The sequence below is a fragment of the Hordeum vulgare genome, unplaced genomic scaffold (assembly GCF_904849725.1).
Source record: "Hordeum vulgare subsp. vulgare unplaced genomic scaffold, MorexV3_pseudomolecules_assembly, whole genome shotgun sequence".
Lineage (NCBI taxonomy): Eukaryota > Viridiplantae > Streptophyta > Magnoliopsida > Poales > Poaceae > Hordeum > Hordeum vulgare.
The window spans coordinates 22,501-48,776 of NW_025422548.1; the positions used below are offsets into that span (position 1 = coordinate 22,501).

Here is a 26,276-nt window from a genome sequence, read left to right on the forward strand (position 1 = left end):
CTATCTTCTGAGGTCCTTAACCATCTCCCTGAGAAAAGTAGACAGTAAAAGCCAAAATAGACTAAATATAGCCTGAACGATCTTAAAAATCCCTCGAAGGAGATAATAAAGAACCCAAAGCAGATGGTATCCTACTGCAAGGGTAGTCTTAAGAATCCAAAAGAGGTTGCTCAGAAGAGATAGATGTATCCCAACCTCTATTGCTCTCGCGTAAAGACTTTTTTTTACGCGACAGGAAAAAGTGACTACGAATTCCCCTTTTTGTTTGCGAATCCCTGTTTGTATCCTTTGAGCGCACGCCCATTAAGTAGCGATCAAATTAAGGAAATCGATCAAACGATCCCAATACCGTGCCAGCCCAAATCATGATCTTCACCAACTTGGATTTGGTTCTCTCGCGAAAATCGCGAGTTGCAGAGATGAGAACCATGAAAAGCAAGATCCCGAATAAGAAAACAGAAACCGAGGAAGAGGAAACCACAAGAGTGAAGACTAGTAGAGTCTCGTCTTTTGTCATTCTTTGCTCCTTTTTCACTCAATGATTCCTTCGAATTTGCCGACCAAAAATTCTATATGTCTATTCTATCTATGATATTTCTATATATATAGAATATGATATCTAATATGACATCCGATTTGTCAAAGGGATTGGATTGGTGACTTACCCATTCAGTGACTTTGGCACTGGACGTTCCAAAAACGGGTACTATCGGATCGGGTGAATTAGAGAATAGACAGAGGTCCGTTGGCATTTCAGCCTTTCTTCTCCTTTCAGGGCCTATCCGAAAGAGAATCCAGTACCTCTTGGTCCTGAATATCAGAATAGGACGAACGAACCGGCCTCCGCGGATATCTTTGCTTCGGAACAAAACCCTGCAATCAAATAGATTGTCCCAAGGGCGCCATATTCTAGGAGCCCAAGTTATGCTATTGAAAATTCGTTCCTCTAGCAGTTCCGGTTTGAGCATTCCGTTCCCTTTTTCAAACTCCACTTCTTTTCATATAGCAATCCCTGATCAAAGAGAGAACAATATCCATTTCAAAACATTTATAACAGATTCCTTAGTTCGGACCGACGAAGTAATGTCACTCGACTATTATCAACCTGACTGCAATCTTTTTCTGTCGGTAAGGATTGCACCAGAGCACCTTCTACTTCTAATAGGCCATGAACTATAGATAGAGAAGAATCATTCTGAGCGAGTACATAAGAAGCGATCCACTTTTTTTCATCGGTTCCAGGGGAAGACCAAAGATCTTGCGCGGCAGGTCCGCCAGAAAAACTCAAAAGAGAAAGAAGTCTCGTTAATCTCTTCATGCTCGTTCCAAGTTCGAAGTACCTTTTGGCCAAAGAAAAACCCGCTTCCTGACACGATTGCCTCTTTATCTTTATATAGATAGATTCTATGGGGTTATTACTTAGTAAGTCTATTTTGTACAAGAGCCCCTCCTATCTGATAGAAAAGGGTCCCATGATCCCGAGCCGATCTTACCTTGGCTCGCAAACCCCAAGTTTGTCTATGAAGAGCTAATCTAATTGTATTTTTTTCTAGAATGGATTTCTTATGTGGAATACTAATGGATAGGGCCTCGTTGCTAAGTGCTACAAGATCTAGTGCACTGGAACTCGTGGTTATGGACCCGAATCCTTTAGTATGGAACATTGTCTTTTCCAAGTAAAAACCCCTAGTATATGAAAGAATGAAAAGGTGCTTTCGTTCTTGTGGAATAAGAAGCCCTCGTACCTTAATGAAAGGAAAATCGTAATTTTTCGTTAGGTATTTGACCAAATAGGATCGTCCAGTTCCTATAGAACCTATCACTAAAATACCCGATAGGGCTAAGCGGAACGAAAAGGGTTTTCCATGAGATGGTAAATGAAAACGATTAGTCCCACACGAGGTTTGGGAATAAGTGATTGTCTGATAATGAGCAAGGAATATACGTCTTTCTGCTAAAGAGGATCTATTAAACTCATAATTCATTAGATCCTTGTTATCAATGCCAACTAGGTATCATAAGGAAATGGATCCCGGTTGTTCAATCCTTTGATAACCAAGGTCATTCTTTGCTAAAGAGAAATGATCACTATGAGTCAGACTCAATAGAATTGGATCCATTCCAAATAGCGAGAATTAGGATTCTTGATCCCTCTCAATCTCTCTTTCAATTCGAGGATCCAGAGAGGTGTTTTCATAGTCATCTCCGAATATTTGCCATCTCGGAATATTTTCGATTTCATTTTTCTATGATATGTCTTTCTATATGAAAATTGGTTATTTACGATGTACGATGATCCCTGTTAAGCATCCATGGCTGAATGGTTAAAGCGCCCAACTCATAATTGGTAAATTTGCGGGTTCAATTCCTGCTGGATGCACACGAACGGGAACATTCCATAAGTCTATTGGAACTGGCTCTCTATCCATGGAATCTCATCCATCATCCATACATAACGAATTGGTATGGTATATTCATACCATAACATAAGAACAATAAGAACTCGAATTCTTATCGATACTGGAACTCAGAGCATAGGAGGGAAAGTCGATTTATGGATGGAATCAAATACGCAGTATTTACAGAAAAAAGTCTTCGTTTATTGGGAAAGAATCAATATACTTTTAATGTCGAATCGGGATTCACTAAGACAGAAATAAAGCATTGGGTCGAACTCTTCTTTGGTGTTAAGGTGGTAGCTGTGAATAGCCATCGACTACCTGGAAAAGGTAGAAGAATAGGACCTATTCTGGGCCATACAATGCATTACAGACGTATGATCATTACCCTTCAACCGGGTTATTCTATTCCACTTCTAGATAGAGAAAAAAACTAAAGGAGAATACTTAATAATACGGCGAAACATTTATACAAAACACCTATCCCGAGCACACGCAAGGGAACCGTAGACAGGCAAGTGAAATCCAATCCACGAAATAATTTGATCCATGGACGGCACCGTTGTGGTAAAGGTCGTAATTCCAGAGGAATCATTACCGCAAGGCATAGAGGGGGAGGTCATAAGCGCCTATACCGTAAAATAGATTTTCGACGGAATCAAAAAGACATATCTGGTAGAATCGTAACCATAGAATACGACCCTAATCGAAATGCATACATTTGTCTCATACACTATGGGGATGGTGAGAAGAGATATATTTTACATCCCAGAGGGGCTATAATTGGAGATACTATTGTTTCTGGTACAAAAGTTCCTATATCAATGGGAAATGCCCTACCTTTGAGTGCGGTTTGAACTATTGATTTACGTAATTGGAAGTAACCAATTAGGTTTACGACGAAACCTAGAAATCGATCACTGATCCAATTTGACTACCTCTACGGGATAGACCTCAACAGAAAACTGTTGAGTAACGGCAGCAAGTGATTGAGTTCAGTAGTTCCTCATAGAAAATTATTGACTCTAGAGATATGGTAATATGGAGAAGACAAAATTGTTTGAAGCACGCACAGAACCGGAAGCGCCCCTTGTTTCAAAGAGAGGAGGACGGGTTATTCACATTTAATTTGATGGTCAGAGGCAAATTGAAAGCTAAGCAGTGGTAATTAAGACCCCCGGGGGAAAATAGGGATGTCTCCTACGTTACCCATAATATGTGGAAGTATCGACGTAATTTCATAGAGTCATTCGATCTGAATGCTACATGAAGAACATAAGCCAGATGACGGAACGCAGAGACCTAGGATGTAGAAGATCATAACATGAGCGATTCGGCAGATTTGGATTCCTTTCCTATATATCCACTCATGTGGTACTTCATCATATGATTCATATAAGATCCATCTGTCTAGAGATCGTCATATACATCTAGAAAGCCGTATGCTTTGGAAGAAGCTTGTACAGTTTGGGAAGGGGTTTTTTGAGAGAAAAGAAGAATCTACTTCAACCGATATGCCCTTAGGCACGGCCATGCATAACATAGAAATCACACGTGGAAGGGGTGGGCAATTAGCTAGAGCAGCAGGTGCTGTAGCGAAACTCATTGCAAAAGAGGGTAAATCGGCCACTTTAAGATTACCATCTGGGGAGGTCCGTTTAGTATCCCAAAATTGCTTAGCAACAGTCGGACAAGTGGGTAATGTTGGGGTGAACCAAAAAAGTTTGGGTAGAGCCGGATCTAAGTGTTGGCTAGGTAAACGCCCCGTAGTAAGAGGGGTAGTTATGAACCCTGTGGACCACCCCCATGGGGGCGGTGAAGGGAAAGCTCCCATTGGTAGAAAAAAACCCACAACCCCTTGGGGTTATCCTGCGCTTGGAAGAAGAACTAGGAAAAGGAAAAAATATAGCGATAGTTTTATTCTTCGTCGCCGTAAGTAAATACGTAACTAGGAATATGGAAAATTGCATTTTTGGAATTTGCAATAATGCGATGGGCGAACGACGGGAATTGAACCCGCGCATGGTGGATTCACAATCCACTGCCTTGATCCACTTGGCTACATCCGCCCCTTATCCAGCTAAAGGATTTTTTTCTTTTTTCCGTTGATCATTATTCTATTTATTCTGACCTCCGTACTTCGATCGAGATATTGGACATAGAATGCCACTCTTTAAAAAGGAAAAAAGGAGTAATCAGCTGTGACACGAAAAAAAACGAATCCTTTTGTAGCTCATCATTTATTGGCAAAGATAGAAAAGGTCAATATGAAGGAGGAGAAAGAAACAATAGTAACGTGGTCCCGGGCATCTAGCATTCTACCCACAATGGTTGGCCATACAATTGCGATTCATAATGGAAAGGAACATATACCTATTTACATAACAAATCCTATGGTAGGTCGCAAATTGGGAGAATTCGTGCCTACTCGGCATTTTACGAGTTATGAAAATGCAAGAAAGGATACTAAATCTCGTCGTTAACTGAATTCTGAATAGAAAGATTAAGAAGAAAAAAAAGATTCAAAATAAAGTAAAGGTAGGCGGGGAATAAACTTATTTATGACAAGTTTCAAACTAGTAAAGTATATCCCTAGGATAAAGAAGAAGAAAAGTGGGCTAAGGAAACTCGCAAGGAAAGTTCCAACCGATCGTCTACTTAAGTTCGAGAGAGTTTTCAAAGCACAAAAACGTATCCCTATGTCTGTTTTCAAAGCACAAAGAGTTCTTGACGAGATTCGGTGGCGTTACTACGAGGAAACTGTTATGATACTGAACCTCATGCCCTATCGAGCATCTTATCCCATCTTAAAGTTGGTTTATTCGGCAGCCGCAAATGCAACTCATTATAGGGATTTCGACAAAGCGAATTTATTCATTACTAAAGCCGAAGTCAGTAGGAGTACTATTATGAAGAAATTCAGACCTCGAGCTCGAGGACGTAGTTTCCCTATAAAAAAAAGCATGTGTCATATAACAATTGTACTAAATATAGTAAAGAAATCTAAATAACCTTTAGATCCATCTAAGATTTCGATTCCCAGTAAAAAAAAATATAGAATAGAAAAATATGGGACAAAAAATAAATCCACTCGGTTTCAGACTTGGTACAACCCAAAAACACCATTCCTTTTGGTTCGCACAACCAAAAAATTATTCTGAAGGTCTACAGGAAGATAAAAAAATAAGGGATTGTATCAAGAACTATATACAAAAGAATAGGAAAAAGGGCTCGAATAGAAAAATAGAATCAGACTCAAGTTCCGAAGTAATTACACATAATAGAAAAATGGACTCAGGTTCAAGTTCCGAAGTAATTACACATATAGAAATTCAAAAAGAAATCGATACGATCCACGTCATAATCCATATTGGATTCCCAAATTTATTAAAGAAAAAAGGAGCAATCGAAGAATTAGAGAAAGATCTACAAAAGGAAATTAACTCTGTAAACCAGAGATTTAATATTTCTATCGAAAAAGTTAAAGAACCTTATAGACAGCCTAACATTCTTGCAGAATATATAGCTTTCCAATTAAAAAATAGAGTTTCATTCCGAAAGGCAATGAAAAAAGCCATTGAATTAACTAAAAAAGCAGATATAAGGGGAGTAAAAGTAAAAATTGCGGGTCGTCTCGGAGGAAAAGAAATTGCACGTGCCGAATCCATTAAAAGGGGCAGACTTCCCCTCCAAACAATCCGCGCTAAAATTGATTATTGCTGCTATCCAATTCGAACTATCTATGGAGTATTAGGTGTAAAAATTTGGATATTCGTAGACGAAGAATAACTAATCTTGTCTTCGAATTCTGTCCATTGATAGAATAAAAAATGACAAGAGACTTTTTTCCTGAAATCCCTGCAAAAGAAGAAATTCTACCTCTTTCTATAAGATTTAATGAAAATTGATAAATCATTTAATATAATTGCTATGCTTAGTGTGTGACTCGTTATTTTTTTTTCTTTTTTAAAGAAAAAAACTTAGTAATTATAGAAAATTAACTAATACTAATAACCAACCTATTGCTTCGTATTGTCGAGATCCTAACTAAGAAACAGTCACTATATGAATAAATACCTCTATCATAAATGAGTAGATGTGTCATATAGTTGTAGCAACTGCACTTTTTTATCTAAAAAAAAAATGGGATTCTAGGTTGTGAAGCAAAACTAAAGGGATGTGGATAAAGGGAGGGATGATAGAAAGAAGGAAGAGGAAATAAATAAGATATAGAATTCCACTGTGTATGGTCTATGAATTACATCATAAAAGGCAATGTGAAAAAGCATCAATATAATAAAACTAATAGAGAATGAAAAATTGTAACTTGAAAGAAGAACTACAAATTTTAAGCAATAATAAAGAGCCGCCCGGGTTAATAAAACTGAGAAAATTAACTCGGAAAGAAATTTTTTGGAAGCTCCGTTGCGGGATTCAGACCTAACCATTCAAGGAGAAGCAGTGGGAACGACAGAACCTATGATTCCATAGGATTTTATTGAAAAGAATCCTAACACTTCATTGGGTGGGATGGCGGAACAAACCAAAAAAATTGTCTTATTTGGTAAGTTTATAAATTAACAAATAAGACAGGAAAGAGTAAATATTCGCCCGCGAAATTCTTATTGAATTAGAATACTTTACCGCGATTCAATAAGAGTAAAAATAAGGATATTTTTTAGAAGGACTACATTATTATCTATAAATATAGAATTTAGATAAATATCCACACACATCTGGATATATTCTAGATCTTCTTTTTTGACTATATTATATTTTTCTGTTTTAACAAATTCAATATAAAAATAAAAAAAAAACCTAACTTTTTCTATTATCTATTAATGTGTATCTATCCGTACCGTAATATTTTTAAATATTATGGAATTAGAGAAATTTATTTACATGCTTTCTCATTCCATTCGCGAGGAGCTGGATGAGAAGAAACTCTCATGTCCAGTTTTGGAGTAGAGATGGAACTAAGAAAGAGAACCATCGACTATAACCCCAAAAGAACCAGATTTCGCAAACAACATAGAGGAAGAATGAAAGGAAAATCCTTCCGAGGCAATCGTATTTGTTTTGGTAGATATGCTCTTCAAGCACTTGAACCCGCTTGGATCACGGCGAGACAGATAGAAGCAGGACGAAGAGCAATAACACGATATGCACGTCGTGGTGGAAAAATATGGGTACGTATATTTCCCGACAAACCGGTTACACTAAGACCCACGGAAACACGTATGGGCTCGGGAAAGGGGTCCCCCGAATATTGGGTAGCCGTTGTTAAACCAGGTCGTATACTTTATGAAATGGGGGGAGTATCTGAAACTGTAGCTAGAGCAGCTATCTCCATAGCGGCCAGTAAAATGCCCATACGAAGTCAATTTATTCGATTAGAGATATAGAACCCTAAAAGGGGTATGGAAGAAAAAAAATGCCCGGTTTTTCTTTCTGGAAAGACAATATTTCTTTCATCCTTTTGCATTGAAATAACAAATTGAAATCAAAATAATATGATTCAACCTCAGACCCTTTTAAATGTAGCAGACAATAGTGGAGCTCGAAAATTGATGTGTATTCGAGTCATAGGAGCTGCTGGTAATCAGCGATATGCTCGTATTGGTGATGTTATTGTTGCTGTAATCAAAGACGCATTGCCCCAAATGCCTCTAGAAAGATCCGAAGTAATTCGAGCTGTAATTGTACGTACATGTAAAGAATTCAAATGCGAAGACGGTATAATAATCCGCTATGATGACAATGCTGCGGTTATAATTGATCAAAAAGGCAACCCAAAAGGAACTCGAGTTTTTGGCGCGATTGCCGAGGAATTGAGAGAATTGAATTTTACCAAAATAGTTTCATTAGCTCCTGAAGTATTATAAATACTAGTAGGCGAAATTTAGATCAAAGAATTAATATTAGTAGATTGTGTTTTACGTATATGTTTTAAAATCCAAAATGAAAAGAAAAAAAAAGAAAACATGTTGATTATAGAAAAATTAGGAGGAACCTAGAATTAGAGTCTTATGGGCAAGGACACTATTGCTGATTTACTAACTTCTATAAGAAACGCGGACATGAATAAAAAAGGAACAGTTCGAGTAGTATCTACAAATATTACCGAAAACATTGTTAAAATACTTCTACGAGAGGGTTTTCTTGAAAGTGTTCGGAAACATCAGGAACGTAACAGATATTTCTTGGTTTCAACTTTGCGACATCAAAAGAGAAAGACTCGAAAAGGAATATATAGAACAAGAACTTTTTTAAAGCGTATTAGCCGACCCGGCTTACGAATTTATACCAACTATCAAGGAATTCCTAAAGTTTTGGGTGGAATGGGAATTGCTATTCTTTCTACTTCTCGAGGGATAATGACAGATCGAGAAGCTCGACTAAACAGAATTGGGGGAGAAGTCTTATGTTATATATGGTAATCGCCCCGCCTATAGTGCTCGAATTCTACCTCGCCCTTCCTATTTTGAAAATAAAAATGGAAAAATAGGAGAAAAAAATATGACAGAAAAAAAAAATAGGAGAGAAAAAAAAAACCCGAGAGAAGCAAAAGTTACTTTTGAAGGTTTAGTTACGGAAGCCCTACCCAATGGAATGTTCCGCGTTCGGCTAGAGAATGACACCATCATCCTAGGCTATATTTCAGGAAAGATCCGGTCTAGTTCTATACGAATACTGATGGGGGATAGGGTCAAAATTGAAGTAAGTCGTTATGATTCAAGCAAGGGACGTATAATTTATAGACTTCCCCATAAGGATTCGAAGCGTATCGAAGACTCGAAGGATAGCGAAGATTTGAAGGATAGCGAAGATTTGAAGAATACCAAAGATTCAAAGGATTAGGTTTTTCTTTTTTTTTTCTAGGGTAATAAATTCTAAGTTCTAAAATTCAAGCGAAGAGACTTATTTTTTTCCAAAATATTAGATTCATAGTTTAAAAAAGGATACGGAAATATGAAAATAAGAGCTTCCGTTCGTAAAATTTGTACAAAATGTCGACTGATTCGTAGGCGTGGACGAATTAGAGTGATTTGCTCTAATCCGAAGCATAAACAAAGACAGGGGTAATCTTTCGAAAAAGAACTTTACTGTCTAAAAAGTAAAAAAAAAGTACCCGCGGAAATGTTCCAATTCCAAATAAAATAATTTCAAATAATTAAAGTAAAGGGTGTATTTTACCCTGAAACGGATATCTTTGTATCTTTTTTTTTATTTCTAACTCATATTTATGAGATAATAAAATATGGCAAAAGCTATACCAAAAATTGGTTCACGTAAGAAAGTGCGTATTGGTTTACGTAGGAATGCACGTTTTAGTTTACGGAAGAGTGCACGTAGAATAACAAAAGGGGTTATTCATGTTCAAGCTAGTTTCAACAATACCATTATAACTGTTACAGACCCACAAGGTCGGGTGGTTTTCTGGTCCTCGGCCGGTACTTGTGGATTCAAAAGCTCAAGAAAAGCATCACCCTATGCTGGTCAAAGAACAGCAGTAGATGCTATTCGTACAGTAGGTTTGCAACGAGCAGAAGTTATGGTAAAGGGCGCTGGTAGTGGAAGAGATGCCGCATTACGAGCCATTGCTAAAAGTGGTGTGCGATTAAGTTGTATACGCGATGTAACACCTATGCCGCATAATGGATGTCGACCACCTAAAAAAAGACGTCTGTAAAAGAATTAACCCGCTTTCAACTTTCAAGAGAAATAAACGATTCAATGATAAAATAATAATACTAGTCTATTATGGTTCGAGAGGAGGTAGCAGGATCCACTCAAACACTACAGTGGAAGTGTGTTGAATCAAGAGTAGATAGTAAGCGTCTTTATTATGGTCGTTTCATTCTGTCCCCGCTTAGAAAAGGTCAAGCGGACACCGTTGGTATTGCCTTGCGAAGAGCTTTACTTGGCGAAATAGAAGGAACATGTATCACACGTGCAAAATTTGGGAGCGTGCCACACGAATATTCTACAATAGCAGGTATTGAAGAATCCGTACAAGAAATTTTACTAAATTTGAAAGAAATTGTATTGAGAAGTAATCTCTATGGAGTTAGAGACGCATCAATTTGCGTCAAAGGTCCTAGATACATAACTGCTCAAGATATCATCTTACCGCCTTCCGTAGAAACCGTTGATACGGCACAACCTATAGCTAACTTGACAGAGCCCATTGATTTCTGTATTGATTTACAGATCAAGAGAGATCGTGGATATCAGACAGAACTCAGAAAGAACTATCAAGATGGAAGTTATCCTATAGATGCTGTATCCATGCCTGTTCGAAATGTGAATTATAGTATTTTTTCTTGTGGGAATGGAAATGAAAAACACGAGATACTTTTTCTAGAAATATGGACTAATGGAAGTTTAACCCCTAAGGAAGCGCTTTATGAGGCTTCTCGTAATTTGATTGATTTATTTCTTCCTTTTCTACACGCCGAGGAAGAGGGCACTAGTTTCGAAGAAAATAAAAACAGGTTTACTCCACCCCTTTTTACTTTTCAAAAAAGATTAACTAATCTAAAGAAAAACAAAAAAGGAATTCCATTGAATTGTATTTTTATTGATCAATTAGAATTAACTTCTAGAACATATAATTGTCTAAAAAGGGCCAATATACATACACTATTGGACCTTTTGAGTAAGACTGAAGAAGATCTTATGAGAATTGACAGTTTTCGTATGGAAGATAGAAAACATATATGGGACACTCTAGAGAAGCATCTCCCAATTGATTTACTTAAGAATAAACTCTCGTTTTAAATCCATTGCAATTTTTTTTCTTCTTCTTTTTCGAGTTAGAATAGAATAAAAAGAAAAAAGAAAACAATTTTGCATCTTTGGTACAATCTATATTTTCGCGAAATGGATCATAATAAAATAATAAAATGGATTTTAGGTATCTAGGGAAGATTCTACTTGGAAGTAACTATTTCCTAGATACCTATGGTACTTCATGGTTGAATGAATCAAAAAAAATCTAAAAAAGACCTAAAGTTAACGATTTATCAATGGGTAGTGTTGCTCCAATACCTAACCAAAGAGCTACTACAGTACCGATTAAAAAAACGGTCGTAGCTACTGGGCGGCGAAATGGATTTTGGAATTTATTGACATTCTCTAGAAAAGGTACTGTCAATAAGCCTGTTGGCACAGAAACCATTAAGAGAACGCCCAATAACTTATTGGGTACCGTACGGAGTATTTGAAACACGGGAAAGAAGTACCACTCGGGTAATATTTCCAAAGGAGTTGCAAACGGGTCTGCCGGTTCACCAATCATTGATGGCTCGAGAACCGCTAAACCTACATTACATGCAATAGTACCTAGAATTACTACTGGAAAAATATATAAAAGATCGTTGGGCCATGCGGGTTCCCCGTAATAATTATGTCCCATCCCTTTAGCTAATTTAGCTCTTAATACAGGATCATTTAAGTCTGGTTTCTTTGTTATTGGGATAGGTGAACTCTTTAGGATCCATCCCCCAAAGGAACCGGACATGAGAATTTATCATCATCCGGCTCGAGCAAGAGTGAAAGAAATAAGACCGCGGAAGATCCTTAATAGAATTAAGGTATATAATGACTCAATGACTCTAGACAAAAAAAGCTTTATCAGATTCTCTTTTCCAAAGTTGCACCTACCACTACTCATTGAAAATAATCCTATTCTTATGGGTAAATGCTCAATATCCAAGTGGGCTTACAAATTTGATCATGATCAATTGCTTTGTGGATTGTCTCATGTCTCTTGATTAGTTGGTATTTATCCCCTCAATATCGCAAGTTTCTTACCTCCAAACAAAATATTTACTTGTTACTAATAAAAAATCAAAAAGTTTAGCCTACATTCTTCCTTAGATCCCTTCTTTTACTCCGATAGTATTGCGGATCACAATCGATGCAAAGAAAATGAATGCATTTCCATACTATAATAAAAAGGTAAGTGTAATAAATAGAGAATTGGATCATGTCACATGACTGATTCCATTTCCACTCTATGGGATCTTACGGAGCCTGTTCATGGATGACATGGTTGCGGTATGATCATAGAAGATATTCTCCTCAAGTGAACCAGCCTATCCTTCCTAGGTAGGGGACTTACATGTTGATTGGATGCGGAGACACCTTTGGTTGTGAATTCTAATGTGGCAGATCCAATTCTTTATCTGCATGGCCAAATCAATAATTCAAGTCACACACTCCCATAATCCGCCTTTTTTCTTTCGTAAAATTAACTTCAACTATTTGTATCGTATAAAAATACTTCGGAGTTGAAGAGAAGTATCCAAATGACATGTGTTATTTTACAATAACCCATGCTTGTAGCAATGAAATACCACAACCTACCCGATATGATATATGAGAATTAGAATTCTCTATGATATGCCTTCCCTATAAAGGACCCGAAATACCTTGCTTACGTATCATTGGAAAGTGCATTAACATAAATACGGCAGTAAGCAGAGGCAGTACAAAGGTATGTAAACTATAAAAACGAGTCAAAGTGGATTGGCCCACACTAGCACTTCCGCGTAATAACTCCACTAAAGGCGATCCTATTACCGGAATGGCGTCAGGTACACCTGTCACAATTTTGACTGCCCAATAGCCAATTTGATCCCAAGGCAAAGAATAACCAGTTACACCAAATGATGCAGTCAAAACAGCCAAAACCACACCTGTCACCCAAGTTAATTCACGGGGTTTTTTAAATCCCCCTGTGAGATACACACGAAATACATGCAGGATCATCATTAAAACCATCATACTTGCTGACCATCGATGAACTGATCGGATTAACCAACCAAAGTTGGCCTCGGTCATTATGTATTGAACCGAGGAAAAAGCCTCTGTAACGGTTGGTCGGTAGTAAAAAGTCATAGCAAAACCGGTAGCGACTTGTACTAGAAAACAAGTAAGTGTAATTCCCCCTAAACAATAAAATATGTTGACATGGGGAGGAACATATTTACTAGTTATATCATCCGCAATTGCCTGAATCTCAAGACGTTCCTCAAACCAATCATATACTTTATTGAGATAGGTAACTAACCCACGCCCCCCTCTAAGAGCCGTATATGAAAATTTCATCTCGTACGGCTCAAGCAGAAACACACAAATTTTCAACGAATATTAGAAAAAAGGTTCAAAACTTCATCAGCCACTGAATCGGGTCGATTTGCCTTGAAGATAGCAAATAAAAAAAATCCGGAATATCTTCTTTGTGATGATAATGCCAAAAAATCTCAAGTTGGCGCGTCTTTCTTTCTTCCTTTCCCTTATGTTGGTCATTAGAGGCTTCTTGACTTTTCTCTTCCCTATTTTGGATTTTTTTTTATGCGTAATATAGAAATTATCTTGTTGTGATCCTATGAATCAGTTCAATTAAAACCTTAGATTCATACTAGAGCCACGATGATTTAGTCTCAAGCTAAACAAAAGGCAAGGGTTCTTCGAATAAGAACCGCTTGATAATCATTTATTGAAATTGAATCAGTGTAATGACTCGACAAAATCGATAGAAAAAAAGTTGTCTTTTGGGCAAACAAAATTGTAAGGAAGAAAATTTCTTTTTTATTTTTATTTAAGAACTACTTGAATTTTTCAGTCTGGTTGCGAGGTCTTAATAGTGAGTATGAATCATAGTTCCATTTTTTTTGATCCACTCTATCTATTTCGTGTTCCAGATACTAGAATAAATAATATCTGACGAATTAGAATCATCTTGATAGAGATAACAGGCCCTTTCTATGTATTATCAATAGGATCAATTCTAACAAGTCACACACTCATATTCCAGAGATACCGAAACAAAAAAATTCCGCGGTCGAACTACCATAATATCTAGAAATGTAGAGCTTAAACTAGAAAGGCTTTTTTGGATGGAAAAACTCTGACTTCCTAGTTTTAGTTAGTAGAAACCTAATTGGTTAAAATTCCATCCAGTAAAATGGAAGAATTATAAATTTCTAAAATGATAGATAGGAATATAGCGAATAAAGCCATTGCGACCCCCATAAAAGGAGTAGTCCCCCAACCCGGGGCGACTTTCCCATATTCCGAATTCAAGGGTTTCAGTAAACTACCTGCACCAGTTCGTTTTGGCCTAGGTTTAGAACTATCTTCAACGGTTTGTGTAGCCATAAATTATATTTAATCATTGGTGTTGACTTTGTATACTATTCCGTTGTAGTTGTAAATACACGATCTTTTCGTAGATCCATTGTAATCTTGAAATTCTATAAAAATGGAAACAGCAACTTTAGTCGCCATCTCCATATCTGGTTTACTTGTAAGCTTTACTGGGTATGCCTTATATACCGCGTTTGGGCAACCCTCTCAACAATTAAGAGATCCATTCGAAGAACACGGAGACTAATTTAAGTAAGAAGTCCCCCTATCTGGGAGACTTCTTACTTAAATGAAATTATTTTATTCTTTTAGTTGGAGTTGGTGGAACCTTAGGTGGTTCTCGGAAGAAGATAGCGAAAAAAATTATCCCTAAAGTCGAAACTAAAAGGAACGTATAAACCAATGCTTCCATAGATTCGATCGTGGTTTATTTACAATTATAACTTCCACACCTATTCATTTGTCATTTGGGAGAATTTCCCATATAAAGAAAGAAAAAGAGTCAAAGAAAGGATGGGAGATGTCAAATCAAAAAAGAGAGGTGAAAGATACCATAACAATGTGTATCAGACTGCCTGTTTCTTTGTAGTTGGATCTCCCACTTTTTGGAATGTTCCAAATTCCACTTGAGCATCCAAATCTGGATCAATACCAGCAAAAACATCTCGGAACAATGTTCTAGCGCCATGCCAAATGTGTCCGAAAAAGAAGAGCAAAGCAAAGGTAGCATGACCAAAAGTGAACCAACCCCTTGGACTGCTGCGAAAAACACCATCGGATTTCAAAGTAGCCCGGTCTAATTCAAAAATTTCCCCTAATTGAGAACGCCTCGCATATTTTTTTACAGTAGCAGGATCAGAATAATTTACTCCATTAAGTTCGCCACCATAGAACTCCACCGTTACGCCTACTTGTTCAACACTATATTTGGATTCTGCTCTTCTAAAAGGAACGTCCGCTCTAACAATTCCCTCCTCATCTACCAAAACAACCGGAAATGTTTCAAAAAAAGTAGGCATACGGCGTACAAAAAGCTCACGTCCTTCTTTATCTCTAAAGACGGGATGTCCTAACCATCCAACAGCTATTCCATCCCCATTGTCCATTGAGCCCGCTCTGAATAATCCCCCTTTTGCCGGATTATTACCAATATAATCATAAAAGGCTAATTTTTCGGGAATTTTAGACCAAGCTTCTGATAAACTAAGATTTTCGGCTAAACCATTGCTAACTCTTCGATATATTTCTTGCTGAAAGTATCCCTGATCCCACTGATAACGAGTAGGCCCAAATAATTCGATTGGGGTCGTTGCTGACCCATACCACATAGTTCCAGCAACTACGAAAGCTGCAAAAAAAACAGCAGCGATACTACTGGAAAGTACAGTTTCAATATTGCCCATACGTAATCCTTTATATAGACGTTGAGGCGGACGGACACTAAGATGGAATAAGCCCGCTAATATACCCAATGTACCCGCAGCAATATGATGAGAAGCTATTCCCCCCGGAACAAAAGGATCAAAACCTTCTGCACCCCACGCTGGATTTACAGCTTGTACTTTTCCAGTTAGTCCATAAGGATCGGATACCCATATCCCAGGACCATACAAACCCGTTACATGAAATGCCCCAAAGCCAAAGCAAGCCACCCCTGCAAGAAATAAATGAATTCCAAAGATCTTGGGCAAATCCAAAGAGGGTTTTCCCGTCCGCTCATCAGAGAATATTTCTAGGTCCCAATATACCCAATGCCAGATCGCTGCCAAGAAACACAAGCCAGAAAACACAATATGCGTAGCTGCCACACCTTCATAACTCCAAATACCCGGATTTGTTACAGTTCCTCCTGAAATACTCCAACCACCCCACGAATCCGTTATTCCTAAACGAGTCATGAAGGGAATTACGAACATACCTTGTCTCCACATTGGATCCAGAACAGGATCAGAGGGATCAAAAACTGCTAATTCGTATAAAGCCATTGAGCCAGCCCAACCAGAAACTAGAGCTGTGTGCATTATATGCACCGCAAGCAATCGACCCGGATCATTCAATACGACAGTATGAACACGATACCAAGGCAAACCCATGGAAATACCCCTTTAGCAAAGAAAAATAGACACGATGTCGCTTTATTTTATCGCATTGAAAAAGATTATCCATTGTACCTAACCCTTCTAGGGGATTCTGTGTCAGAAAGCGCGAATATTTATTTCATTCCATTAAAAATAAGAAGCCAATTCTGTTCATAAGAAGAAAGAGAAGCAGATCTATTCTATACTCGATAAGTGCCAATATGCAATGGGTAACTTGGCCAATTTGGAAAAAACGAAGAATAGATCGCTACCCCTCTTTGTTTAGCATTCGAATCACCCATTCCTTTTTCTTTATTCAATCTGTCTTACCTTTCTTATATGTATAACCTTTCCATCTATGTATTAATAGAATCTATAGTATTCATATAGAATAGAATAAGAATAAAATAGAATAGAATAAGAATAAAAATTAAGACAATAAACTGCAGATTCTTTCTTTCTGTTCCATTCTTACGTTTCCATATTAAAGTGTTTCTTACTTAAATTTAATAATATTAATCTAATATGCCCATTGGTGTTCCAAAAGTACCTTACCGGATTCCTGGAGATGAAGAAGCGACTTGGGTTGACTTATACAATGTTATGTATCGAGAAAGGACACTTTTTTTAGGTCAAGAGATTCGTTGCGAGATCACGAATCATATTACAGGTCTCATGGTATATCTGAGTATAGAAGATGGAATTAGTGATATTTTTTTGTTTATAAACTCCCCAGGCGGTTGGCTAATCTCAGGAATGGCTATTTTTGATACGATGCAAACGGTGACACCAGATATATATACAATATGCCTCGGAATAGCCGCGTCCATGGCGTCCTTCATTCTGCTTGGAGGAGAACCCGCCAAGCGTATAGCATTCCCTCACGCGAGGATTATGCTTCACCAACCTGCTAGTGCTTATTATCGGGCAAGGACACCAGAATTTTTACTAGAAGTAGAAGAGTTACACAAAGTTCGCGAAATGATCACAAGGGTTTATGCACTAAGAACAGGCAAGCCTTTTTGGGTTGTATCCGAAGACATGGAAAGGGATGTTTTTATGTCAGCAGACGAAGCCAAAGCTTATGGACTTGTCGATATTGTAGGGGATGAAATGATTGACAAGCACTGCGATACTGATCCAGTGTGGTTTCCGGAAATGTTTAAGGATTGGTAGTGTCCGGATTTCTTGTAAAGTTATTTCACAGCTAAATTCGTGTTTTCCTCGATTTAATAGAAAATAGAAAGACTTCATGATGAGCAATCATCAGGTTAAGATGGATCTAAACCAATCCATTTTTTTCTATATACATACAACATGCCAACGGTTAAACAACTTATTAGAAACGCAAGACAGCCAATACGAAATGCTAGAAAAACGGCTGCGCTTAAAGGATGCCCTCAGCGTCGAGGAACATGTGCTAGGGTGTATGTGCGACTCGTTCAGATCATGACTTCAAACAAATATAAAAAAAATTTGAAGTATCCCTGATTAGTACCAATGAATAGGATATAGCTTCTCTATCCTAGATTTCTATGGTATATGGAATTTCTGGTTTCCTTTGGTGCAAATCGAATTATCTAAATTTGGAAATAAGAAGCAATTCTCCCATTGGTAGCAAATGGTTATCCATTAAGCGGAGGAAATAGTAATAAAAAGAAAAAGGCTTATGCTCTTTTATCTTATAAAGAACGGACTAACAGGGTCAGCTACTTAGCCAACTTTCATAATTAAATACCGTCACTGTATGGATAACTCTTATTGTGAAAAGAGCTATTTACTCTATAATGGATAGGTAGAGCCAAAGAATGTGAACTATACAAGTTCGTAATACTTTTTGATGAAAGAAAGGGCTCCGGTGTATAGAGAGGGCCTCACCGTTTAAAAGGGAACCATAGAAACGATGGAACCCACTATTTTTTTTAGTATTATTTAGAATGAATTTGTTATTTCGTATAGAAATAACTGAACGGAGTGGAATAAAAAATCGTGGTTGGGAAGGTTACTATAGCAAAAGCCATTGGAATTAATATTTTATATATCGGAATAATTAGTTTTGTTATTAATGAGAAAAAGGGTGGCTAAAAGAAGAGAAATCATTAGTTATTCATTAAGGTTAATTTGATTCAATGACCAGAGTTCCGCGAGGATATATAGCCCGGAGACGACGAACAAAAATGCGTTCATTTGCCTCAAACTTTAGAGGGGCTCATTTAAGACTTAATCGAATGATTACCCAACAAGTAAAAAGAGCTTTTGTTTCCTCTCATCGAGATAGAGGTAGGCAAAAGAGGGATTTTCGTCGTTTGTGGATCACTCGGATAAACGCAGCAACGCGGGTATATAAAGTATTCGATAGTTATAGTAAATTAATACACAACCTGTACAAGAAGAAATTGATTCTTAATCGTAAAATGCTTGCACAAGTAGCTGTATCAAATCCAAATAATCTTTACACGATTTCCAATAAAATAAAGATCATCAATTAAAGGTATAAATAAAGTAATATACTGGAATAATAAAAGATGAATTCCCGGAGAGGGAACTCCGGGAAGATACAATAAATTAAGATTAAGTGGTAGGAATCGACGAGCTGGATTACTTTCTTTATAATATATATAGGTCTGGCCCTTGCGAATTCGAATAAAACATCAACAATCGGAACTTAAGTTCCGGTTGTTGTTTCTTAAATTTTGGTTGTAGTTTCTTAAGTTTCGATTGGAATTGTACTTTTGCGTTAATTGAGGAATATGTCTATTTTTTCTGGGTCTAGAACCTGTAATTATTGAAATTGACTGGGCTTGAAATTGTTTTTCGTTCTCATAGTTACGAAACGGTAAAAAAGATAAAATACGAGCCTGTTTTATAGCAAGAGTAATTAATCGTTGTTGTTTCAAGGTTAATCTATTTATTCGTCTCGATAATATTTTTCCTTGTTCACTAATAAATCTATTAATTAAACTCATGTTTCTATAATCAATTCGATCTCCCGGGCCAATCCGGGGACGCCTACGAAAAGGTTGTTTAGATTTACGAAAAGGTTGTTTGAATTTACGAAAAGTTTGCTTGGATTTACGAAAGGGTTGCTTGGATTTATTAAAAGTTTGCTTGGATTTACTAAAGGGTTGCTTAGATTTAAGAAAAGGTTGTTTAGATGTATACATGATTTATTCCTTATTTAATTTAAAATTGGAAAATGCACTTCTTTATTTTATTAATTTAGGATCCAGAAGAAGTAGTTTTTCTTTGATCCATATCTTATTTGATTCATATTTATAGTATATGAATACCCTCTATACATATGAAATAATATCGACCGGAAATCAGATGAGTTGATTTGTATTTTGTATTCTATACTATGTTTTATTTATATATAAAATATGAAGTTCTTACTCTTTCTGTTGTTTGGAAAGATCGAATACACGATGTTCCTATTTCTTTATTTCGTGATGAGTCGTATGCTTGCGACAATAACGACAAAATTTTTTGAATTCTAATTGTCCGGGTGTATTGTGGCGATTCTTTTGAGTACTATATCTAGAAATCCCCGTCGATTCCTCATTGGCACCTTTTCGAACACAACTGATGCATTCCAAAATAACTCTGATTCTAACATCTTTTCCCTTGGCCATGAACCTCCTTTTCCTTTTGGATTGACTTAATTTAATTCTTCTACTTATTCTTTTATTCTTCTATTTTGAATCCGAAGAAGAAGAATAAAATTCATTAGAATAATTTTTTTTTATTCTTAAATTAAGTAATAAAAAATAGAGAAATAATTAAAGAATACAATCCTTGTCGAATTAGCAAAGATTTTGGTTCGAAATCCTTTCATTTAATTAGTCAGCCCCGCCTTTTTCTATGCTCTGATTTCTGAGGCCTGATTTAGCTTGGGTACCCCTTTAAATTGAATTTCTATTTTTAAAAATAGGGTTTACCAAATTTTTAATGACTCTGAGGTTCAACCCAATCCATCTTTTCTTTCTTTTTCCTTCCGATACTAAAAAAAGATTGAAAAGGATAAGATAAAATTTTGTCATATCACGAAGAAATCTATCCCTCCCATAGCAATAACTAGAATTAAAAAAAAGGGAATGACAAAGCATCCGGGAATAAACGATTAATTTCTATCAATAAACCTGCTAAAGCACCAAACCATAGAGTACTTAGCACGGGTGCTACAGAGAGATATGTTTTTATATCCCGCATTGAAAATCCTCCTTCCTTGTTGGAATACATATATGATCATAAACTTATGCTATATATAAACTGAACCATAATCGACGAAATTTTCCGAAATTGTCCTATCCCTAAAAAATAAAAAGATGACCCCTTCTTCCTATATATTATCAAGGAAAAGTAATCTTTCTTTTATAGGCGAAATTCTATTGGATTTTAGCTGTATATAATTCCTTAATTATATGAGACCAAAAAGAAGAAATGACACGAGGGTTCTATATATAGATAGAGAAAGAATAAGAAAATTATGATGTGGAAAAGAAGACAGGAATTGTGTACAATGGCATTGCACAACAATTTAATTTGGAAAAGGGATGTAGCGCAGCTTGGTAGCGCGTTTGTTTTGGGTACAAAATGTCACAGGTTCAAATCCTGTCATCCCTACCTATTACTTCTTTCTTCTTTATAGGCAGTAGCAACGAGATCAATTAAAGTAAAGTGGGTATAACTGGAATTTGTGGAGACTATACGTACGTGAGATACATTAGGAATAGAAAAAGATTTTCTTTTTGAATGAATGAAAGCGCTCTTAGTTCAGTTCGGTAGAACGCGGGTCTCCAAAACCCGATGTCGTAGGTTCAAATCCTACAGAGCGTGATTCCATCTATCTTATGTCGAAGCAGAGTAAAATAATTTAACAAAATTGAATTGTAACTCCAATTTGACCTCCTCCAGACCAGAGAGGAGGTCAATAAAAAAAAAAAAATGACTCAATCAAAGATCCAACTGATCCCCACGCCTGTATTGCAAATACGCAGTCACGAATAATCCCGCTAAAGTAATAGGAATTAGGCCTAAGACGATTCCAAATAGAAAAACTTCAATCATTTCGATTTGTTCGGGGGGATAAAAAAAGAGGTACGATCTATCCCTAAATAGTACTCTAAATTATCCACGAATCTCAATGACCAAGAAAAGAATTCCTAATTAGTCTGGAAAAGAGTCGTAGAATATCAGGAATCCCAAAGAAAGATTTTGCTTTTCTGAATTATTATTATTCAGTCAATTCAAATAAGACGTATCTTGTTCAAGCCAATAAATAGAGCTGGGGTTATAGTTAAAGCAGCCAGTAGAAAACCGAAATAACTAGTTAAAGTAAGCATGAAAGAGTTAAATTCCATTTATTTTTTTTTACTACACTACATATGTTGGTAAAGCATTTACCTAAGTTATGGAAAATTCATAATTCATCAGTTATTTTAGATAATACTAAAAAACAAGATAGAGTGAGATACAGAAGTGTAAAAGAAAGTGGATTCATCAGATGATACATGAGTCCCTAATTTCGAATCAAGAGATTTGTTATGGAATTTTTCAATTGAGTAAAGTAATAATATTAAGAACTAGATCATATAACCCCATTGAATGAAAAAATGAAATTGGATTTTCAGGGAAATTTCGGAATAAGAGATAAATAAACAATTGAATTTGAAAAAAAAACTTCTTTCTATTTTGGATAATTTCTTTTTCAATAGGACCCTCTTTTTGGACTGAACGATCGAATATTCCCCTATTCCTTCTTATTTTAATTTTAACTGATTGTATTCTATATGGAATAAGAGGAGAAGAAAAGCATTCCACGACCTCCCGAGGGTCTGTTAAAAAAAAAAGAAAGCTCTTCCTTGAATTTACTTTATTTTTATTCCTTTTTCGAACTCCAACCAAAGTAGATTCGAAGACGAGTCACTTCAATTATCCTTTTAAGTTCTATTCTATCTTCTGTCTTTCCCTATTTCATCTCGTAAAGTTCCACGCTCGCAGTTTGGTCAAGAAAGTTAGACCTAATCCAACAAACAAGACAAGGATTAATTACGAATTATGAAAGGATAAATTTCACATATATATACTTGTCCTTGTATTGTGTCAGTATGAGAATATCCTTCCTAAATTATTTATCCAAACCTATTGATCATTAACTTAGATTTTCCCAAGATTTTGGCTGCTATTCCGAATTACTCTATTATTCCGAAGCCAAGGAAAATAAATAGAACCTACAAAAAAGGGGTTTTCTATTGACGCCTTGAATAACATATAGCTTACCTATAGACAAAAAAAAGTAATTATGTTTCGGAACCAGGCAAAACCAGATTGCTGTGCCATAGGAAGGATAGCTATACTAATTCGGTATACTCAAAATACACCTTTGGTACAAAATTGACAATCTCACAAGGATGAAATATCAGTAATTTTCTATTTACTGGTTGATCCCATCTTTTACGGAATCAATTCCTTTTTTGAATGTACAAAAATTTTGGGAGTTCAGCATGTCTGGAAGCACGGGAGAACGTTCTTTTGCTGATATTATTACCAGTATTCGATACTGGGTTATTCATAGCATTACTATACCTTCCCTATTCATTGCGGGTTGGTTATTTGTCAGTACGGGTTTAGCTTATGACGTGTTTGGAAGTCCTAGGCCAAACGAATATTTCACGGAAAGCCGACAAGGAATTCCGTTAATAACCGACCGTTTTGATTCTTTAGAACAACTCGATGAATTTAGTAGATCCTTTTAGGAGGCCCTCAATGACCATAGATCGAACCTATCCTATTTTTACAGTGCGATGGCTGGCTATTCACGGACTAGCTGTACCTACTGTTTTTTTCTTGGGATCAATATCAGCAATGCAGTTCATCCAACGATAAACCAAATTCCAACTATAGAACTATGACACAATCAAACCCGAATGAACAAAATGTTGAATTGAATCGTACCAGTCTATACTGGGGTTTATTACTCATTTTTGTACTTGCTGTTTTATTTTCCAATTACTTCTTCAATTGAGAGAAAGAAAGAGACTAATAAGAATTCTCTTATCCCATTTGGAAAGATACCATCCTTATAACTACCCATGACTGTTTTTGTCTCTAGCATGACCAATTGATAAAATGTGGAGGAAAGTAGGGGAAATGGCCGATACTACTGGAAGAATTCCTCTTTGGCTGATAGGTACTGTAGCTGGTATTCCTGTGATTGGTTTAGTAGGTGTTTTCTTTTATGGTTCATATTCTGGATTGGGTTCATCTCTATAGTAATCGGAGGGACCAGATTGTAAACATGAAAAAGTAGGAGCTTAGCGGGTCCTTACCCCCTTTATCTGATTAGAGCGGAAAGGACCCGCGGAATTTTTACTCTTATAACGCGAATTGAATCTATTCGATTCACTCTTATGAAGCAACAAGAAAAAGAGATCACTCGAGGATCCAATATCTTATTCCACAAAGGAAGTATCCTGAAAATCCTTGATTTAGTTTCGAGTAATAAACTAATAAAACCTTAATCAAAACTATTCAACTAGCCTAAAAATAAAAAAAAAACCTTCAATGGAAGAGTTTACTTTTTTTTGCAAAATTTCTGTAAGTTTGAAGTTAAACTTAATTAAACAAGCCAAGCAATTCTATTTGCTTACAATCACAAGAAATTTGTCCCCCGCCATATTTTCTTCCCCTCTGTTTGTCCACTACCTCGGCTAAACCTAAGCAAAAGAAAAAGAGGCCCAAGAGACAGACCCGAATAAAGAAGAAATAGTAAAGTAATCTTTGACGAATTAGGAAGAAAAAGGATTCTTATTTTGATACAAGAAGAATCGGCACAAGAAAAAGCCTTTTTCTTGTGCCGAATAGACGATTAAGAAGACCTGCAATCCCTCGAAAGAAATTTAAATTTTATTGTTCTCGCCTTTGCCTTGGATTCTCTTCTTTTGCATGAGATATAAATAAGGAATTCCAGACATCTCGTAAACAAAAAAAAGTCTAAACAAAAAAAGGATTTCCAAAAAAGATCATAGATAATTCTAGCAATTGCCAATAAATCGAGGCTTTTTACCAACTTGATGGTAAGAAATTCCGGGACCTAGAAATTCATTTCGTACAATTGAACCTTTTCAAACTGTTTCTTTTTGAGAACCAAAAAAACTTGTGCCAAAATAACGGATGCGAAGAAGAACAAAAGGCCTTGGACACGTAATGGATCCTGAAGCACGATTTCTGCGTCCCCCTGACCAAAACCTCCCACATTAGGATTGCTTGTTAATGGTTGATCAATCTTGATGGATTCCCCCTCTGAAACAAGAAGTTCTGGTCCGGGAGGTATAATATCAATCACTTGGCGTCCATCTGATGCATCAACTATGGATATTTCATACCCCCCTTTTTCTTTACGTAGTATTTTTCTTACTATACCTGTTGACGTAGCATTATAGACTGTATTGTTACTCTTGCTACCATCAGGATAGATCTGTCCTCTTCCTCGGTTTCCCCCTACATATATAGGATATTTTAAGAAATGAGCATCTTTCTTCGTAGCAGGATCAGGGGAAAGAATGGGAAAGACAATTTCACTATATTTCTTACCGGGAACAGGGCCTATCACAAGAATATTTTTTTTATCGGGACGATAACTCTGAAAAGCAAGATTTCCTATCTTTTCTTTTAACTCAGGGGAAATACGGTCGGGCGGCGCTAATTCAAATCCCTCGGGCAAAATAAGAACAGCACCTACATTCAACCCTCCCTTTTTTCCATTAGCAAGAACTTGTTTCAATTGCATATCATAAGGAATTCGAAGAACTGCTTCAAATACAGTATCGGGAAGCACAGCTTGGGGAACTTCAATATCGACGGGCTTGCTAGCTAAATGGCAATTGGCACATACAATTCGCCCAGTTGCTTCTCGTGGGTTTTCATAACCCTGCTGCGCAAAAATGGGATATGCATTTGAAATAGATGTCCGAGTTATTACGTATATCATGATCGATACAGAAATCGATCGAGTTATCTGTTCCTTTACCCAAGAAAAAGTATTTCTATTTTCCATGTCCAATCACAGATCCCAGAATTTCTACAATAAATTAGATAGGTAGCTAAGCTAATCTAGTTCCCTATACACGAATTTGTTGGCATTCTACTGCAACAGTTGTACTGCAATGATGAATACCTTAAAGCAGGTATAAATAGAAAGAATTTTGGTAAAATGGAAAAGGGCTTTCTTTCTAAAGAAAGATGCTAATTTGATTAATATTAATATCGGGAGATCAAATGAATTTATGCTTCACTAATTGAATGATAAATGACTACAAGCGAAGGAGATAGACGGTTTAAACAAAAAAAGACCCAAAATTTCAAACATGTATCTAGAATTACTGGAAAACTACAAACAAAAATAGTGAAAATAAGCTCATTAGGAGCCCATCCAAAATCGTTATAGACCCAACGAATTACTAGTTCCCAACCACGGGTGGAGTGAAATCCAACAAAAAAATCAGTAACTAAAAGAATAAAAAAAGCTTTTATTGAGTCATTTAAATTATAGAAGAATTCCTGAACCCAAGAATTCAAAATGACAAGTTCCTCTTTACCCAGAAAAAAAGAACCACTTAGAATAGCCAAACAGATTATATTT

At 36.5% G+C, this 26,276-nt stretch overlaps 2 protein-coding genes and 2 non-coding genes across 4 annotated transcripts in view; all 4 read left to right on the plus strand.

The window, feature by feature from the left end:
• The window catches only part of LOC123419763 (NAD(P)H-quinone oxidoreductase subunit 2 A, chloroplastic-like), a 2,086-nt gene extending 1,638 nt beyond the window's left edge, over positions 1-448 (plus strand). Inside the window, exon 2 of the mRNA XM_045107215.1 lies at positions 1-448. This exon is cut by the window's left edge and continues 1,511 nt beyond it. The gene's annotated coding sequence lies outside the window, so the exon portion shown is untranslated.
• A 1,864-nt stretch (positions 449-2,312) lies between these two features.
• Positions 2,313-4,906, plus strand: LOC123419764 (50S ribosomal protein L2, chloroplastic). The gene is made up of 3 exons (XM_045107216.1): positions 2,313-2,347; positions 2,839-3,245; positions 3,909-4,906. The coding sequence occupies exons 1-3, from the start codon at positions 2,313-2,315 to the stop codon at positions 4,337-4,339; spliced, it is 873 nt and encodes a 290-aa protein (XP_044963151.1). The 3' UTR covers positions 4,340-4,906.
• A 16,279-nt stretch (positions 4,907-21,185) lies between these two features.
• On the plus strand, positions 21,186-21,259 carry TRNAP-UGG. The gene has a single exon. It is a non-coding gene; the product is annotated as a tRNA-Pro (tRNA).
• Positions 21,260-21,398: 139 nt separating this feature from the next.
• Positions 21,399-21,472, plus strand: TRNAW-CCA. Its single transcript has one exon. It is a non-coding gene; the product is annotated as a tRNA-Trp (tRNA).
• The last annotated feature ends 4,804 nt before the right edge of the window (positions 21,473-26,276 follow it).